Source organism: Strigops habroptila, chromosome 4, assembly GCF_004027225.2.
Source record: "Strigops habroptila isolate Jane chromosome 4, bStrHab1.2.pri, whole genome shotgun sequence".
NCBI classification, from domain to species: domain Eukaryota; kingdom Metazoa; phylum Chordata; class Aves; order Psittaciformes; family Psittacidae; genus Strigops; species Strigops habroptila.
Genome location: NC_046358.1, coordinates 43,143,497 through 43,164,156, shown reverse-complemented (window position 1 = coordinate 43,164,156; position 20,660 = coordinate 43,143,497). Strand labels below are relative to the sequence as shown.

General features: G+C 37.4%; 1 protein-coding gene across 1 annotated transcript in view; it reads left to right on the top strand.

Annotated features, from left to right (window-relative positions):
* Positions 1 to 20,660, top strand: part of DPH6 (diphthamine biosynthesis 6) — a 203,501-nt gene that overhangs the window by 52,900 nt on the left and 129,941 nt on the right. The window contains exons 6-7 of the mRNA XM_030483179.1: positions 3,930 to 3,991; positions 12,013 to 12,107. Coding sequence (XP_030339039.1) covers positions 3,930 to 3,991; positions 12,013 to 12,107 — 157 coding nt within the window. The remainder of the gene's footprint in view (positions 1 to 3,929; positions 3,992 to 12,012; positions 12,108 to 20,660) is intronic.

Sequence of the window (20,660 nt, the reverse complement as noted above, 5' to 3'; positions counted from 1 at the left end):
GTAGGTTTACACAGCATTAATGTCTCTGTGGCAGGCATACTTCTACATCATGAAGAGTATCTGACATTCCTGTGCTCCTGCAGAGTAAACCTCCTTTACCAGCTAATGCTTTTGTGTATGGGCTTCTCCTGTGCTATTAGAAATGTACTCTTTGATTCTGCATCATTTAAAAAATAGTGTTTGATCCTGCTTCATGAAAATCAGTGATTTCTGTATTGTTTAAATGTGTATTTTTTTCTAAGTGAAGTAGAGGATTTTACCTTCAGAAATAGTCCTGCTTTCTCTGTTCCAATTCTAAGATGGGTGGCTGCATCTATCCTTTATACTTTTCTGCTTTCTCTCAAAATTTCTGAATTTCTATACCTTAGAAGTTCTATCACCTCCTTACTAACACCATTTTCTTCCTGAAAAAGAAATTGAAAAGAGAGAGAAAGAGACTAGATTTGGTACCAGAAAACTTAAATCTTTCATTGCCTCTTTTCTTATTTAAAGATCTAAATAGTTCTGCTTTTGGTAAGCAGCTAATTAGGATCTTCCCAGAAACCTTATTGTGCTTTATACTGTCCTCCATCATCAGAAGATAAGCCTTAGTCACTGACTGTCAAAATGATGGCATAAGGGTACTAATCTTCTCAACAATACTTCTCAAGAAGTCAGGAGAAGGAAGGAAGGAAACTTTTAAGTGTGACTTTCAGAAGAACTTTATGTACCACTCTTTCTTAAAACTAACAATTATGGTTTATTTTTATTTATTCAGCGTTTTACTAAGAGGTAAACCCAGAAATTTTTATAATAAAATACTTTTTTAAAAAGCAAGACTACTTTAAAATTCTAAAGATGTATAAAGCGTGGTTTTGTTAGTAAGATGAGGCTTTAGAATATGGATTTTATTAGCTGAATGCCATTTCATGAAAATGGAACTTGATTTTCTAATGGTCTTGATAAATGCAAGTAATATCAGGTAGTTACCCTCAAGTGAGGGCTTTATGCTACACTAATACATGTGTATGAAGTGAAGCATTTAATATACTTTTCTTTTGCATAACTCAGCACTAGCGAAATACCTTTTAGTTATGTTCTTTGGTGCATCTTTTTCACTACAGAACAAAGCCCTGACAAAGTCCTGAATCTCTTTTGATATTGCTAGAGTTCTCTACAGCATTTGTCTTATGGCTGTGCATATGAGGGCTCTGCAACCCAGAGGGTATCTACGGGAAAGAGTATCTGCTCCTGTCGGTGGGTTTATCAGGAATTATGGGTGGAGTAAAAATTGTTTGGAAGCGATTATACCATTTGTGGTATCACTTATGATTGTACAGTAAAACTAGGCCACAAAACTGGAGGTGAGAGCACAATTTGTTTTACTGAGCACTGTTAAAAACAGCATTATCAAATCTTTTGAGATGTTTCTGTCATCATGTACTGGTCTATCTTGAAGAAATAAAGCTCCACTTGCTCTCTTGACAGCACATAGTAAATTGACTGATGTAGTTCAGTTGGGGAGTTAAAAAATGCATTGAACATAATGGGGTGTAACATTCTACGGTTAACATTTATTCATAGATGATGCAATTAAATAAAACAGGCATTAACTTCAAGGTCAGTCAGTAAAGTAATAAAAGTGAATATTTTAATTGAATTGTAATTGGTTCCCATTGATACATGCAAGTTAAGTAAAATAGATGTCAGTGCTGCAAATTAGAGTTCCCTTCCTAATTAATTTCTTAATTCTACATACAGTCATCCAGGCCCTTGGACCTTGTTGTTGGTTTATCCACCCATCCAGCTTTCTTCACATCCAGTTTCATGGGGGAAAATTCTGGAGGATGTGGTTAAATGGAATGTACTAAGAATTAACAATACATTGTTTTTCTTTTTAGTCTGAGTCATTTTAAGAATCCGAATCAATCTACTCATGGGTTTAAAGAAAAACATACAAAATAGAAGTATAGATTCATATTAACTGTTTTGTAGGTATAGTTATAGATACTTTATTACACCAATAGTAGCAGTAGACATACACTTTCGTGTATACATGCATGGCATTAAAGATTTGAGATGTGGATTACTGGTTCTGCAAATGACAGGTTACATTGGTTATTGATGAGAGTCTTTATTTAGCAGAGTCTCTATTCATTAACCATACAAATCTAGTGGAAACTAAAGGAAATAATATTTTTCAAAAGAAGACAAACTACCGAAAAGTAGAATTCTATTGAGAAACAGAAAGGGTATATTGCATTCTCAGATTTTCATGTAGGTGCAATATTACTGAAGAGTTTAGCCATAATGTATACATAGGCAGTTATTTGTATTTTGTGTACTATTTTTATAATAATTTTTTTTTATTATTATTTTGTGTTCCTTAGGGTACAGAACAGTAGGTACATCCTTCTTAATATTAAAGGTTGTGGAAGAAATAGCATGTTAGCGTGTCTGTTTCTGACAACTTTTTCCCTTCTCACAAGTTTGTAACGTATCCCTTATATCTAGCAACATACATTTTAGTCTGCTAATAAAGAGCAATAAACCGTACCGAAAAAGAGTAGAGGGAGGAAAAAACCTCAGTCCTCTTTCACTTTAATAATTAATAATTTTTAAAGTATTCCCCTAGATAGTAAGAGAATTTTTAATGTGCTTTAATGAAATATTTAAAAACTTTCTTAATGTTTTGAGATCTTATTCACTCTAACTTGTTTTAGTTTCACAGGAATTTAAATATACCAAGACAATCATTGTAAAAATTAAAAGGCATATCAGCTATTTAAACTCAGCAACGACTTTCTATAATAGTGTACCATACATTTGTATAACAGCTTTCATCATCAATGATCTAAAGTGCTTGGCAGGGTACATACTTTAGAAATTACTTCTAAATGGAATCATTCTGGTGGCAGCTTCTTAATGATACCCATTATTGTATAAAGCAATAGAGTAGGAAAAAATAGACAAGTATTGGAATCGGAGCAAAAAACCCCCGAACCATAAGAATCAAAGAGTAGTACAAAATGTGATCACTGAATTTTTTTCAGTGTTCCTTCACTTTCAGAAGTCATCATTTGGTTTTTCTCATTTACTTGGTATCTTAAGACCTTTTGACCACCCAGTGTCAAATCCAACTAGGATATTTATTTGGTTGAAAATGATGTCAGCTCTTGAAACAGTTGTTACTGGATGTTTTTTATCCCAGTATTAATTTCTGCCAATTATTTGATTTATTCCTGAGAAGTGACCATTTAACAGCCATGAGTTGGCAAAACTCAAAGTCGAAAGGGTGAAACGGGAAAACAGAAGGGCAAGTTAGAGGAATTACCAAATGTTAATAGGGCTTACTTTTTTACCAAGAAGAATGAATCAAAATGTAGACATCATACAGACTATTTTGTGATGGATCAGAAGGTACAAGACATTTTGTAAGTCTGAGTTTTCTTTCCATCTTCATCCTTTTGAATTCTTACCTTTTTCTTTTTGTGGTTCACACACTGAGAATGTGATTTAGCAAAAAAGTTTTTATTATGGAAAACAGTCTGTGACACTTCCAGTAATTTCCAGAAACTATACAAAAAGTAACTTGTATTTTAATTCAGTAGGTATCCACAAAGATAACTTCGGACTCAGGGGTCTAGTTCTGTGCAGTATTTTTATTACCATGGACATACATGTTTACTTCACTGGTTAGTAAAATTTCTAAGAAAAGAAAACAGTAGTTGACATGCTGTGAAAAGGTAATTGGCCTTATTTTTCCAAAAACAGGGAAACCAGTTCCCAGAAGGGATAAGGAAAAATTCTGATGAAGTGTGGTTTTGGGTTTTTTTTGCAAATAAAAAAAAAAAAAAAAAAAAAAAAAGCCCTTATTGATATTATAACAGTACTTTATAAAAATGTGTTGACACATTGGGTTTTTCTGTTTGTTTGTTTTTGTTTTCCAGGTTTAGATCCAGATAAGCATCTAGGAAAAACTCTGGATCAAATGGCACCTCATCTTTTGGAAGTGAGTATTACTTAAAGGATCCTCATACAGGTAAAGTTGCAATTAAAAAGTGATATAGGCAAAAATTCAGTAAAATTAACTTAAATAATTACTTAGTTACTTTCAGAAATTAGGTGCCAACCCAAGGCTTATCTTTGTACATAGAATATAAGCCTCTGATATGCACTTTCAATATGAAAAACATTCTTTCTGGAGGTAGTTCACAAATGGTGCCACTGTCTTGAAAACAAACTAAAAGCAAGAAGCCTTAATATTAAGGCTCAATACTAACTCATATGTTAATATGATAAAGCTAAATAATTGCATGTGAGTTAGAGACATTCACAGCAAGGAATGGTAGTGACAGAACCACAGGTGATACAAAACTTCCCCACAGATATCCCTGTCTGAAGGTTTCATACCATTTTTACACAGCCAGACTGGATACAATAGGGCCTTTCAAAAATGGAGTAAGAGATTTATTCCTGAGGATGTACTTAATTCTGTGCAAAGGGTTATGTAGTCCTCAAAGCAGGAAAAATGCTTGTATGCAGAGCTAATAGATTTAAAGAAAAAATATTTAACTAGGTGGGGAGAAATGGGGGAAGGAAAGTTTTTTGTACCTGAGTCTTCTTTGAGTTTGAGGTAGAAGCATCAAACATCATGCTAAGTACAGTTTAAGAATAACAGGTCTGAAAGTGTTTTGCATATATTGTCTGTGACAAAGCCAATTTACTATAGTTGCTTTCTTGTCCTTGAGCCTGTTTGAAAACCCATGATTATTTGCACATTTGGCTATTAGTAGTCTTGCTGTAACTTTTATCAGTGTAAGATGTCTGAATTTGCATGAAACAATTTCCTAAAAATACTTTTTGTTCTTAAGCTGGGTAGTTACCATTCAGCCTGGCTTTGTAAGTAGTTTTTCTGGAACAATTAAGGTCATAGCAAACTTGCATAAGAGAAAGAAAAAGTAACTAGAATGTTAGAAACTTTAAAAACCTCTTTTGCTGCTGAAAGATAGTGTATTTAAATAGGAATTATATCTTGAGTTTAACTTCATTTTAGTCATTTATGTGGCTGGAGAGAAGAGGATAGATAGTTGGTACTTGGCAAAGTTGAAGAGGAAGAATGGAAGTCCATTAACATTCAAATAGTCTTACCTGGATAGATTGTTGTTGGCCTGCTTTTGGCTTGAGGTTTGCTGCTTCTGCCTCAGAGCTGGAGAATCTGCCCAGAAATCCTTCCCCCCTGCTATATCAACTAGTTGATGTAAAAAATCCACTTCATTATCCCGTTTTGTAAGTCTTGCTTCACTTAGATCTTCAGATAATCTGAACTACGGCAAAGATTTAAGAATACCAGGGAATGGAAGGAAAGGTACTTTCTCCTGCTCCAGAAAAAAGGAAGGAGGGAAAGTAGGGGAATAAGTATCTTCCTAAATGCTTGCAGTACAGGTAAAAATACAGTGGCAGAGACATGGAGTAAACAAAAATAAGTGAATATTAACTATGTATAAAATATCTCTTTGTATCGTGTCATGTGGTGTTAATAAAGATACACTTAAACCAGTAAATGGTTGCTAAATTTAGGGATATCAGGAAGATCCAAGAATAGTTAGAAGAGAGAGTGGATTTATCTGTTCTGAAAATAGATTGGTTTTCTACAGGAAAAGAAAGGAACAAGGGATGGTTTCACCACTTCAGGCATCAGTAAGCTTTTCGATTAGGTGATAGAATTTCATTAAACGCTAAGCTAACTTTAAATTGGAATCTGTATTAACATGGCTGTTTGGCTTGACTGTTCACCACTTCTCACCACTGAGCACCAGAGTCCACAAGTTTCAGTTCACCACTTATGAACATGGTTAGATTGCTTCCAGGAGCTTAACTGTTAACATTGGCATTGCACTGCCTGAACATGCCGGACTCACTGCACTCCATGATTGCTTCTTAGGCCTGCTCTGACACTGGCATTCTGTATAGTGCAAGAAAGTAACATTACTATGGAGAAGCAGATTTACTGGCATGTGAAGTCATGTTCTGTGTGTACTGTAGAAATGGCTATTGATTGTAAATTCCCACCAAGTTTGTTTGGAAGATCTTTGGAGTCACGAGTAAATAATACATAGCTTAAGAGTACCATCAACATTTAAATGCTCTTTTCCCCCAGTTGTTGCTGCAGATCACTTAAGCAGTGTTTCTATTTGTCAGAGCAATTCCTTTAGAATCTTAGTGTCAGCTAAGGAAGGATATAACTTTGTAATCATGAAAAAATAAACATTTTCCCATGGAACATATTTAACAGAAGCATCAACTTTACTGTAATATCAGTTTCATACTGGTTAGTCACATTTGGATGAATTGATATTTATGTCTGACTAGTTAAATAAGCCAAAAGGAGGAAAGTACAGTCCCTGTGTTTGCAGAAAGATTTGTTACCAAAATTCAGGTTGCAGCTTCAGTGGGGCTGCAGATGGATAGCTACTCAGTTGAATCTGAAGTCTTGATTTTCATTAAAACTACAGTAGCAAGTGTTGCAATTTTAGTTATGTTAATAGGCCATAATTAAAATAAGGCTTAAGTAGTATTCTTCTCCATTTGATTTCACCATCATGCATTAAAAAAAAAAGAAATTACCTGGTATTTTGGAGAAAATGTATTCTTGGTGATATGTGATAGCTCAAGTGAAGTAATTCTTATTTACCTGGTTTCACTGAAATCATTATTGTCATGGTTTAATACTTCTTGAAACCACGTTTGCTAGTTTTATCTTGTATTGATACAACAATAAACTGACCAGTGACTGCATAGCTTTAGAACTAGTAGAGCATTTTGACCCTACTTGGAACTGGTTATCAGACCACTGTAGTGGAGACTACACAAGTGATTATTTGTTTACGTAGCTGTTTCTTGTGCATAGGCATGCTATGAAAATCAAAGTCAGTACAAATAAATCGTTTTAGCTGGATACCTAGTTGACTTTAAAACCTAGTAAAACCAAGTCAATAACTATAAACTGAATAGAAATGCTTAAGTTTATGACATGAAAAATACTCTTTTGGAAAACAATGAAGTCTTCAGCATCAGAAGTTCTGGTAGACAGAATGTGAGAGCAAGGAATTAGTAGATTTCAGTAAGGAGGAGAGATAAAATTTAATATTCTGGCCGTACCAAAGCAAACATCATAACAAATTAATTATCAACATTATACATCACCAAAACTACCACAACTGTATATACTCTTGTATCTTTGATTTCTGTTATATTATCTAACCAGTAATTTCAAATTTCACAACAAACTCCTTGAAATTTGCTGTTGGATTTTTTTTTTTTTTTGTGAATTTATGCTTTTTCCTATTCTTGTGGGATTCTCTTTTGGTTCTCCATTGACATCTAATGTTACTTTACATAGTTGCTTATTCAGATAGGTGCAGAGTTTTTCATTACATTGTGTTTCCTAGTGTGGTGTGCAAGTTTATGAGAAGCTTTGCAGTTCTGTTTAAAGTTAGTTGTGTAGTGTTCTATTTGTTTTTCAGTTTTTTTGAAAACCAGTTTATATCTTCATAAGCTCAGTGCCAAAATGTCCTGGGTTCAGCTACAGCAGTCATTTTTTCTCCTTCTTAGTAGCTGGTGCAGTGCTGTTTTTTGACTTTCAGCCTGGGAACAATGCTGATAACACCGATGTTTTTAATTGTTGCTAAGTAATGTTTACTCCGACCAAGGACTTTCTCAGTCTCATGCTCTGCCAGTGAGGAGGGGCACAGGAAGCCAGGAGGAAGCAGAGACAGGACACCTGACCCAAACTGGCCGAAGGGATATTCCATACCATGGCATGTCATGCTCAGTACATAAGCTGGGGGGAGTTACCCAGAAGGCCCAGGTCGCTGCTCGGGTCGGGCTAGGTGTTGGTCGGAGGGTGGTGAGCAATTGTATCCTCTCCCCTTGTTATTTCCCTTATCATTATTATCATTGGTGGTAGCAGTAGTGGTTTTGTATTATACCTTAGTTATGGGACTGCTCTTATCTCAACCCGTGGGAGTTACGTTCTTTTGATTCTCCTCCCCATCCCTCTGGGAGTGGGGGGAGGAAGAAGTGGGGGAGTGAGCGAATGGCTGCGTTGTTCCGAGTTACCAGCTGGGCTTAAACCATGACACAAAAAGATGCCAATGTTGAATAAAAGAGAGGTTTTGATATTGAACCACAATATGTATGAAGTTTTGTCATTTGGGATTGGTAGGGAAATATCCTGCTTTACATTTTAGCATGTGTTTATAAAGTTCACTTCTCTGATACTACAGATCAGGAATTAGGACTTTATTTGCTACTTTTTATACTAAAAGCTTACATTAAGGAACAGGCTATAAAATAAAAAATAACTTTTATTATAATTTGTGTTCTGGACATACAAAAAATAAGCATGAAGTAACCACTTTCTTTTTAGAAAAAGTCTCTTGTCAAGGCATTACAAGAGGCATGTCAATGTTAATTGGAAAAAAACCAAACCAAAAAAAAAGAAAAAAAAAAAAGCCCTACAAAAAACCCAAAACAGACCAGCCAAACAAACAAACAAACAAACAAAAAAAGAAGACCAAAAAAAACCCCAACAAACCCAGACCAACTCACAAGTAAACATTGATTTCATCCACTGAATTATTTAACTTTGGAAAAGTATATTTTCAGTCTTCTGATTTACTTCAGTTTTTGTACAATAGAAATGATAGTTAATGATATAAAGGGGAGGTGGTTGCTGCTGTAGCAGCAAAAATGATGGAGGGGTATTGAGTGGGAAAAACTTTGATTTAGTTTTGCAATTTTTTTATGACTTTACATACAGAAGGTTGAACTTAAGAGTACAATGATGATCTGCAACCCATACATTTTTCAGGAATTAATTTTACTGGGTGAGGGCATTGGCATTGTGGCAAGGAATTTTCTTAAATTGCTGCTTTTTTTCTAAATAATAGGTCTCTAATAAATTATTGATCAACGATTGCTACATAATTGCTAAATTAAAATTGCTCTCATGTCCCACTGTTCCTTTTATGCCTGGAGCCCTAGCTTTTTACACGAAAAACATTGTTGGCAATTTACCAAATCTTGGGGGCTGCTCATACTCTCCTGAGAGTTTGCTTATAGAATGGCAAATGCATATTGTGGTTATAATGTAAGGAAGAAGCTCTTTACTATGAGAATGGTGAGGCACTGGAACAGGTTGCCCAAAGAAGTGGTAAATGCTCCATCCCTAGCAGTGTTCAAGGCCAGGTTGGATGGAGTCTCAGGTGGCATGGCTTAGTGTGTGGTGCCCCTGCCCATGGCAGGGGGGTTGGAACTGGGTGATCTTAAGGTCCTTTCCAGCCCTAACCATTCTATGATTCTATATTTGTCGCTACTTCTGTCTCCTCTAACAGGCAGAAAAAAAACATTTAGTCATTTGTATGCTTGCCTTTGAAGTTGATAAGTACTTCTTTATGTAAAGAGTGTTCCTGTATAGGTAATTTACTAAGTGTTACAATTTCTGTCTGGGAACAAAGGTCTTCACTTGCAGTAGGAAGCACTTGGATTCATATCTTTTATCTTTGATTACGAAGCTTAAATGACACAGTCAGCTTTAATCCTTTTATTTTGTTCCCATTGGAAGAGGCTGTTCTTCATGTAGTGTTTGGGTTTATCATCTGTGTACCTTGTGTCTCATTGTGTATTTGAGTTAAGTTTAATTTTGTGTAGTCTAGAAGATTCATCTTATTTCTTCTGGATTTTCAATTGGACTTACATTTTTAGTTAAGTTTAATTTGTGAATATACTGGTTTCTGGCTCATCTGAACTAGAAGGCATATTTAGCAATTGTAAAATTTAGATTAGAGTTTAAGCTCTTGTATTGTTATGAATATAGCATCCAACTTGCAAAACAAACTAATTGCTCTTCAAGAAATGTTATTGTTCTAAATGACTAAAAGGCAAAGTTCTGATATCATTGATGAAATTTTAAAATATTGCTGACTTAAGTGAATGTTAAGAATCTGTTCTCTGAGCTGCTGAATATCCTCTGTTCCTGTTGACATTAGTGGGAACTGAAAATCCGTTAGCACCTTGTATAATTGGTGTCAAGAATGATCTTGAAACCAGTTACATTGAAAATGAGGATTTCCCACAAGAAAGATAGGAAATAGTCGCACATCTTTTAGGTATTCAATGTTAATTGCCAATAATTATTCTAGGCACTGATGTTTACAAGCAGAGCTACCAATTTTGAAAGTGACTTGTAAACAGTCACTCCTTGTATTCACTGTGGAATAATGAGGTTACAGTTAGAAAGATCTTTTCTGGTTTTCTTTTTATAGTTTTGTTTAGGTTGGGTTTTTTTTGGTGGGTTTTTCTGGGGGGAGGTGTTGGGGTTTTTTTGGTTTTTTTTCCAGCGGAAGCTACAAAAGGAAGCATAAAAGGTTTTGACTAACTGTTTTGTAGGTTGTCTATTCTTGTTGCATCAACATTAATTATTCTTGGTGTGTTTGTCCTATAGAAACCTTGTTGCCACTGTTGACAGATGGAGTTCTTTTTTATGTCAGGACTGTATTTTTTTAATAAGCATTTGATTAAAAGTAAACACTTCGAAGTTGTAAAATAAAAAACTTTGAAAGTGATCTTTAAAGTAACACAAACTATACATTCAGCTTCAACAATAACAATACAGTATGATTTGAATATGTCAGATAGACTTGCTACACAAATATGCTGGTAACCATAGAAAAGATTGAATCTACAACGTATAAATACCCCAGTTGAATGCTTGCCTAAAAATACAGAAACAACATATTTGGAATTATTTTCTAGCCCACAGACAGACTTTTTCTAACCGTCTCCTACATGTTGTGGAGAAATGCATTGCTGCTTTGACTGCAGAAGCACCACAAGTAGGCATCTCTTCCTCTAAGGGAAAGCATAAAGGGTTTAATAAATATTCCCAGTAGTAACAACATTGGTGTTTGAAGTGGAGCTAAGGACTGCATTTCAGCTTCTTGTGAACTTCCTGAAGCAGAATTTTAATGCTTGCTTAATGAGAAAAAACATGGACAGGACTTGGCTTGAAGCAGCTAGTTCTGGGACACTTCAGAAGGTGATATAATCTGCTGATGAGATGAATTTATGTTGCAGAAAAAGGGAAGGTGTCCCTATTCCAACCCTAACTATTTTATGATTCTATGCTCAAGCATGGTATAGGTGCTTGATTACTATCTACCAGTACAGTACAATAATATACAATTACAGTGAACTGTTTGGCAATTGTGCGCTCCTTAAGTCCAGCAAAAAAAACTCCAGCCTCCTTAACTTCAGCAGGCTCCACAGGTCCCTGCTCATTTATAAAGCAGGGCATAGTCACATCTCTCATTTTGAATGTATTGATTTATGTTGTTATGTGTTTTAGCAGAATATCCAAAGCTTCAGGAATATTCGTAAATGTGTATATTGACTTAGGAAGTATATTCAGTATAATTTATAAAGGAAACAGCGTGTTACTACCTCTCTAGATCTTGCTTTATCTTTTTGCTTTTGGCTTAGAAAACTCTTGTTCTATTTTTTTACTTTTTTTTTTTTTTTTTTAAAGAATGGATTTTTACCAAAATGTAGAATGCAACTGTTGAATCTGTTGCCAGAAATTGTGTTCATTGTATGCTATTATGTGAAGGGCTACTTCTTGTGATGATTTACAGTATAAGTTTCTCACAGAAATGAACTATCTATGCTAAGGAAAGAGACAAATACAGGGATCTGAACAGCCTGTCATGGCCACTGAGGAGGAAGAACTAGGAATTCATTCATTTATCTGAATGTTACAGTGGCAGTTCTACTTAAAATAGAACATTGGTAATTTTTAGACCATTATAATACAAATATGAAGAAATCAATAACCCTCTGTATGATGTTTGGGATTTTTTCAGCCTTGTAATGGGTAGTCTTTTAAAGTGCACACAGAAATTTTTGGCAAAATATATTTAATAGACTGCTTTAATGTAATATTTATGTATTTTAATTTTCCCTTTGTGTTAGCTTTCTGAGAAATACGGAGTCCATGTTTGCGGAGAAGGTGGAGAATATGAAACATTCACTCTGGACTGCCCTCTATTTAAGAAGAAAATAGTTGTGTAAGGAACAGTTTCTTCCAATTCCTTATATTAAAGCAATGGAAACATACTCACATTTCGCTTGAGGCAACTTTTGTTGGCAGAGGTAAAACATGTCCTCCAAGTTCACAAACACTCACTTTGTTTAACACTGGCAAAGTCCTCTGAAAACCTAAATCAATACCTGACAAGACAAGGCCTTCATAGAGGGCTATAAACTTTTTAGACATTTGCACTTTCGTTTACTTGCTGATTATGGTCTACAGTAAAACTGGTGCCTACACACTGACACTTTTATCCTTTCATGAAGTGCGAATTGCCTCTGTAATATTTATCTTTCATTACAACTACATTTGATAAAATGCCACATCAGTAGCCTGTGGGTTCTGTTAACTCTGTGTGCGTGTTTTAAGTTTAGCAGCTTAGAATGATAATGATTAACATTTTTCTGCAATTATTAGAAGATATTTTAAATACAAACTTTACATGAATCCATCTCATTTACACTGAGTAGTTTATTCCTTTGACATAAATTGCTAAAATCTGGGTAGTGGGATATGGGAAATATTTGTGTCTTGATGCAAACAGACTCTAGTTTATTAAATAGCTATGCCTGTTTGCTTTGAATGAGATGTTTTGACTGCTGTTCCTTTTCTTAGCCTAGTAAACAGACTAGTAATCATGAGTTGTTGATATTCAATTATTTTAGGGAAGATCAAGATTATGGGGCATATAGACATGATTAAGGCTTTCATGGTGAAGGTCTTTTGCTTAATTTTTCTGCAAGACGGGGATGTGTCCATATAAGGAACAGAGAACCAAGAGCTGTTAACTCCGTTTCATTGCATGCATTTGGGAGAAGAGGAGCAATAGACAAACTGGTAAAAGGGATGGCAGCTACTCTGGCAAATGCCTGCTGAACTACCAGTTGACTGGAAGATATGTCCTCTGGAGTAAACTAAAAAACTAGGTAATTCGAGTCTAGAGATACCTCCGTGCAGGAAAGCTATGAAATTCTTCAGTAAGAAGAAAATTTGGAAAGTAACAGTGTAGAATCTTTAAACTCTAAGTTCATGGGTGGAATTATGAATGTATGTGCCAAATAATGAGAATCTTGAAGATTCTCTGAGGGGAACTAGGTGCTAGGGAGAATCCATAGGTTTTGAGCCAAACTACTGAACAGTAGGAGTTGAAGAGTTAAGCAGGAAGTTAGAATAAAACCTTTATGATGCTTGGGTACATCTTATCACAAGTAAACCTGGGGATGAAGGACAAAACTTCCTAATAGGCCCCCAGATATAATCACTTCAGTCTCTTCTAGCAAAAAAGAAAATACTGGGAAATCATTGCTAGAGCACGATTCAATTTTGTGTTAAAGCCTGATATGATTTCTATTGAACTGACAAATTCTTATCAATTCCAGTAGGTGTCAGAGGCAGAATTTTGTGAAAATTTGTCATTAGAGTAATACTACCCATTGCCAGCTATGTGGCCTGTTCAGCATTTATATTGCAACATATGCAACAAAAAGTATACTTCAGAATGATAGCTAGATTTTAACTGACGGACTAAATATGCTTGTATCAGTTTTTGCACTTAAATGTGTTTGGCTGATTATTCACATTCTTCCTATTTATTTTGAGGTTTCTTATGTTACAGATTAAATCTGGGAGTTTATTGTAATTGGATGCATACTTTCCCTATGCTTCTTTTCAAAGCTCTCTTTGCATAGATACAACATCTCATTAGAAATTCTTGGTTGGTGTAGTGTAGAGAGATATTTTTTTTTGGTTGGTTGGTTTTTTGTTGCATAGAATTTGAGGAGGTACTTTTTTTTAGAAAAAGTACCTTGTGCTCTTTGTTTGGGATCAACCAAATACAAGTTTAGGTAGGAATATCTGATAATATGTGCTAAATGTATTTCTGGCTATCAGTGGTTTAATGACCATTCAAGCAACTAGGAGAAGCTAAAACAGAGATCGTCTGGCTGAGTTGTCTTTATTTCTACTGGCGACACTCCAAAGAATAATAAAAGTTAAAGGTAAATTCACCAAAAATACAGGAAAATATAAATATATACATCAGTGGGTGTTTAATGATAAATAAATGGCACAGCAGACTGTTGAACAGTTACTCAACTAGTTCTAAATATACATTTCAGTAATGGAAATTTAATAGCTAAGCTGGTATTGTATGTCTCTAGCTTGATTAGTCCTGCTTAGCTCTTAAAATATTCATGTCATAAAGACATATCTATTGAGGAGGCATTCATATGAAATCTATTAGTTTATGAAATTCTAAAGGAAAATATTTTGTAATTTTTTTTCATATGTTACAAGCTTTTATTTATTTTCTACTCTTCATTCTTGCTTCTTATATGCACAGAATCAAAACAGACATTATAATCATGTTAACTATACTAGCATAGTTTCCAAATGTTTAGATAGCCATTGTTCTGGTATACATCCTCATACAGTTTTTGAAGCTTAAATGGATTTGTAAGAATTACAGTTCAGAGGTTAAAACCTGTTAGGATTTTCAAGGTCCTTAAATTCCTGAACTCCTCCAAGACATCTTCATAGATAAAGTTTCTGAAGAAGAAATTGAAGATTACTTTTGCCACCAACACAGGTGTGATGGATAAACCTTGGCTGGCAGCCAGGTGCCCTCCAAGTTTCCCCTCCTCAGAAAGAGAGGGGGAGAAAATAAGGTGAAAAATCTTGTAGGTCAATGTAAGAACAGAGTGATGGCTTACTAATGACTGTCATGGGAAAACCAGACTCAACGTGGGGAAAATTAATTTACTGCCAATTAAAAAAAGCAGTTTGATAGTTAGGAACAAGGCAAAACTAAATCTACCTTCTCTTCCCACCTCATTCTTCCCAGGCCTAACTTTACTCTTGGTTCCTGAATCCCCACTGAGCAGGGGAGAGAATAGGGGTTGTGGTCAGTTCATAACACAGTGTCTCTGCTGCTCCCTTCTCTTCGCGCTTTTTCCCTGCTCCAGCCTGAGTCTGTTTCATGGGCTACGGTCCTTCATGAAGTGCTACAATGTGGGTCTTTCGCGTGGGGTACGGTCCTCCAGGAGCAGACTGCTCCAGCGTGGGTTGCCCATGGAGCAACCTGGTTATTTCTGTCAGGGGGCTTGCTCATGCATGGTCTCCTCTCCAGTGGCTGTAGTTCCTACCAGGAGCCTGCTCCAGTATGGAGAAACCTGCTAGTTCAGGAAAAGAAAAATATAGCCGTGATGTGTTACTGTAGAGAAGTGGGACTCTCATTAATGTAAGACTATATGATGAATTTTGCTGTAGAATATTAAATTGAATTCTTGCTATCCTTCTTAATCGTCATTAAAATTATGCCTCACAAAGGAAGCACAGCAGATTAAGTGAAATATTTGAAAACAAACAAGATCTAGCAGTGAAAGCAAGATCTTAGAATTAAAGTATTCAAGCAAGAGTGGGCTGGTTTTTATCTGATTTTTCCCAGGTAGAGTATTGTAATCCAGTTGTCAGCTTTCTTATGCTTAGTATTTGAAAGATTACAGGACGTACCAAATCCTTCTTACACTGGTATTTAAAATGCAATTGATTGACACCTGTTCTAATCAAAAATATATATTTCTTATCTATGTGAATACCATCTAATATTTACTTATGATAAAGGCCTATTTGTATTTATGAAACACAATAGTTCAATTTTTGTTTTCAGGTAAATTGGCATATTTCAAATATTTGGGAAGTATAATTTTGCATTTATATACCTTACCATTAGTTCTGTTTGTAATTCTAAGTTTGGAGTTAAAAGCAAATCTGTAAACATGAAAAAATAATCATGTACTGAGAGCACTGACTGTACTCTCAGACTTCTAACTTATCATATTGGTCTTGTGAAAATGTTACAGTGTTGTAAAATTATTAGATATTTCCTAGATTTTCAAGGAGACTTGAGAGATCTGATGATTATGACTGTAAGTTTTTTGTTAGAATAATGACATACGTTTGGAGAGGCTGACAGAAAATGTACTACTTAAGAAAAAATATTTTCTTTTTATATGTGTTGTAATACTATTTTCATCACCAAATAATCTACCTGTTGTGACCCATCAGCTAAGAAATATTGACACATTAAACTAGATTATCTATGATAGTCCCATCACATACACGTTAGCTGTATGTCATAGGAATGTACTTCATACTGAGAAGAAATATTTATGATCTCTTAATATTTACAGTACTTCTTTAGCAACAAATAAATACTCAAAAATTCTAAAGTTATTGAACAGTTAGCATAGATATCAATGCTTAGCATCGGTTCTCCTGTACTAGTGAAAGGGAATATGCAGGGGAACAAGTAGAACTACTGCTTATAATTTGGAGTTAAATATATTTTTCAAGGTTACTAGGTATTCTTTAAATTCAACAGGCACATGTGTTTAATAACCCTAATTTTTTGTTTTTCCTTTCTGATGTGAGCTTTTGTGTTAACCTAGTTTTAAGTAGTTCATACATCACTGAAAAGTACCCGACTTCCCAATATAGGACTTGAACAACAAGCAAGAAATGTTTATTGAGAATATAGAATCATAGAATCATAGAATAGTAAGGGTTGGTTCCAACCCCCCTGCCATGGGCAGGGACACCTCACGCTAAACCATGTGGCCCAAGGCTCTGTCCAGCCTGGTCTTGAACACCGCCAGGGGTGGAGCATCCACAACCTCCCTGAGCAATCCATTCCAGTGCTTCACCACCCTCACTGTAAAGAACTTCTTCCTTATATCTAATCTAAACTTCCCCTGTTTAAGTTTTAAGCCATTACCCCTTGTCCTACCACTACAGTCCCTAAGGAAGAGTCCTTCCCCAGCATCCTTATAGGCCCCCTTCAGATACTGGAAGGCTGCTATGAGGTCTCCACGCAGCCTTCTCTTCTCCAGGCTGAACAGCCCCAACGCTCTCAGCCTGTCTTCGTACGGGAGGTGCTCCAGCCCTCTTATCATCCTCATGGCCCTCCCTGGACTCACGCCAACAGCTTCATGTCCTTTTCATGTTGAGGACACCAGAACTGTACACAGTACTCCAAGTGCGGTCTCACAAGAGCAGAGTAGAGGGGCAGGATCACCTCCTTCGACCTGCTGGTCACGCTTCTTTTGATGCAGCCCAGGATACGGCTGGCTTTCTGGGCTGCAAGCACACACTGCTGGCGCATGTTAAGCTTCTCGTCAACCAACACCACCAAGTCCTTCTCCACAGGGCTGTTCTGAATCTCTTCTCCACCCAACCTGTAGCAGTGCCTGGGATTGCCCCAACCCAGGTGTAGGACTTTACGCTTGGCTTGGTTAAACTTCATAAGGTTGGCATTGGCCCACCTCACAAGTGTGTCAAGGTCCCCCTGGATGGCATCCCTTCCCTCCAGCGTATCAACCGAACCACACAACTTGGTGTCGTCGGCAAACTTGCTGAGGGCGCACTCAATCCCGCTGTCCATGTCGCCGACAAAGACGTTGAACAGGACTGGTCCCAACACCGATCCCTGAGGGACACCACTCGTTACGGGTTTCCAACTGGACATCAAGCCATTTACCACAGCTCTTCGCGTGTGGCATCAAGCCAGTTCTTTATCCACTGAGTGGTCCATCTATCAAATTGATGTCTCTCCAATTTAGAGAGAAGGATGTCATGCGGGACAGTGTCGAACGCTTTGCACAAGTCCAGGTAGATGATGTCAACTGCTCTGCCCCTGTCCATCAGTTCCATGGCTCCATGTCATGGTTTGAGTCCAGCCGGTAACTCAGAACCATGCAGCTGCTCTCTCACTCCCCCCCTTCTTCCTCCCCCAGCTCCCGGAGGGATGGGGAGGAGAATCAAAAGAATGTAACTCCCACGGATTGAGATAAGAGCAGTCCCGTAACTAAGGTATAATACAAAACCACTACTGCTACCACCAATGATAATAACGATAAGGGAGATAACAAGGGGAGAGAATACAATTGCTCACCACCCGCCGACCGATACCCAGCCCGACCCGAGCAGTGATCTCGGCCTTCTGGGTAACTCCCCCCAGTTTATATACCGGGCATGACGTGCCATGGTATGGAATACCCCTTTGGCTAGTTTGGGTCAGGTGTCCTTTCTCTGCTCCCTCCCGGCTTCCCCTCCCTCCTGGCAAAGCATGAGACTGAGAAAGTCCTTGGTCGGAGTAAACATTACTTAGCAACAACTAAAAACATTGGTGTTATCAGCATTGTTCCCAGGCTGAAAGTTAAAAAAACCACAGCACTGCACCAGCTACTAAGAAGGAGAAAAAATGACTGCTATAGCTGAACCCAGGACACTCCATCATAGAAGGCCACCAAATTTGTCAGGCAGGATTTGCCCTTAGTGAAGCCATGTTGGCTGTCACCAACCACCTTGTTGTTTTTCATGTGCTTTAGCATGTTTTCCAGGAGAATCTGCTCCAAGATTTTGCCAGGCACAGAGATGAGGCTGACTAGTCTGTAGTTCCCTGGGTCTTCCACCTTCCCCTTCTTGAAAATGGGGGTTATATTACCCTTCTTCTAGTCATCAGGAACTTCACTTGACCGCCGTGATTTTTCAAATATGATGGACAGTGGCTTAGCAACTTCATTTGCCAGCTCCTTCAGGACCTGCGGATGGATTTCATCAGGTCCCATGGACTTGTGCACATTCAGGTTCTTAAGATGGTCTCGGACCTGATCCTCTCCTACAGTGGGCCTAAGGTCTTCATTCTCACAGTCCCTGCATCTGCTTTCCGAGACTTTCATGGTGTGATCAGAGCATTTGATAGTGAAGACTGAGGCAAAGAAGTCATTAAGAACCTCAGCCTTCTCCAAATCCACGGTAGCCAGTTCTCTCGGTAGCTTCCGGAGAGGGCCCACGTTGTCCCTAGTCTGTCTTTTATTTGCTGCCTATCTATAGAATCCTTTCCTGTTATCTTTCACATCCCTTGCCAAATTTAATTCTAGCTAGGCCTTAGCTTTCCTAACCTGGTCCCTAGCTTCCCAGGCAATGCTTTTATATTCTTCCCAGGCTGCCTGTCCTTGCTTCCACCTTCTATAAGCTTCTTTTTTCCTTCTAAGTTTCCTCAGCAGTTCCTTGTCCATCCATGGAGGTGTCCTGGCCCTCCTGCTGCACTTTCTTCTAGTCAGGATGCAACACTCCTGAGCACGTAGCAGGTGATCCTTGAATATCGACCAGCAGTGTTGGGCCCCCCTGCCCTCTAGGACTATATCCCATGGAACCTTACTAAGGAGGTTCCTGAAGAGGCCAAAGTCTGCTTTCTTGAAGTCCAGGGCAGTGAGCTTGCTGCATGCTCTTCTCACTGTCCTGAGGATCTCAAACTTGACCATCTGATGATCGCTACAGCCAAGACTGCCCTGAAGTACTACATTTCCAACCAGTCCCTCCCTGTTGGTGAGTACGAGATCAAGCATGGCACCTCTCCTCGTCGGCTCCTCTGTTGCTTGAAAGAGGAAGTTGTCTTCCACACAATCGAGGAACCTCCTGGATTGCTTCTGCTGGGCCATACCGTCCCTCCAACAGATGTCAGGATGGTTGAAGTCCCCCATGAGGACAAGGGCCTGCGAGCGTGAGGCTGCTCCTGTCTGTCTATAGAGCGCTTCATCCACAGAGTCCTCTTGATCAGGCGGCCTGTAACAGATCCCCACCGTAATGTCCCCCATTGCTGTTTTCCCTTTGATCCTGACCCACAAACACTCTGTTAACTCATCACCTGTCCCCAGACAGAGTTCCATACTCTCCAGCCTATCACTGACATAAATAGCAACACCCCCTCCCCGTCTGCCTGACCTGTCTTTTCTAAAGAGCCTGTAACCTTCCATTCCAACACTCCAGTCATAGGAGCCATCCCACCATGTTTCCATCCTTAGATACTAAGGATACCCAGGTACCAGGTGCTATGGGAGTCTTGGTGTCTGCTTTTTATTATTTCTAATTATGCATTCCTGTTACTAAAGATATCCAGAGTTATTTTCTACCTATTTCTGTTAGAATTAGAAGACACCATGGTCATTTGAAAAGAATTATTTTAATCTTGAAGACTATCTTCATGGTATCTTAAAGGAATAAAGGCTATTATAATCCTAAAGAATCTTGATAATAACTCTCAAGAATGAAGCTGAAGGCTTATTTATCAAAATCCTTTAAAAGTTTACTGAAATGGAAGTAAACTGAAATGGAATAAAGCTTCTTATGTTAAAGGTATGTGCAATGTAGTGATGATGATTAGCTTAGGAGCTTTGTTATTTTAAATCATAAAAGCCCACATTTCATAGAACAGATATTTCCTTTAATTTTACACTTTAACAAAGTCATTGAACCTCACAAAGACTTAAACTGTTTTCATTTTGCATGGGTTTTGTGTGGCATTACTAGAAATCTGTCTATATCATCTCACTGAATACTGTGAAGGTGACAAGGGCACTGTGTTTTCAAGAAAATTATCTGTGTGTCCCTAGCTTTACCTATAACAATTTTCAGATTTTATTGTACCACATCTGAGTTTCTCTTATGGTTTTTTTGAGTTTCTCACTGTCTG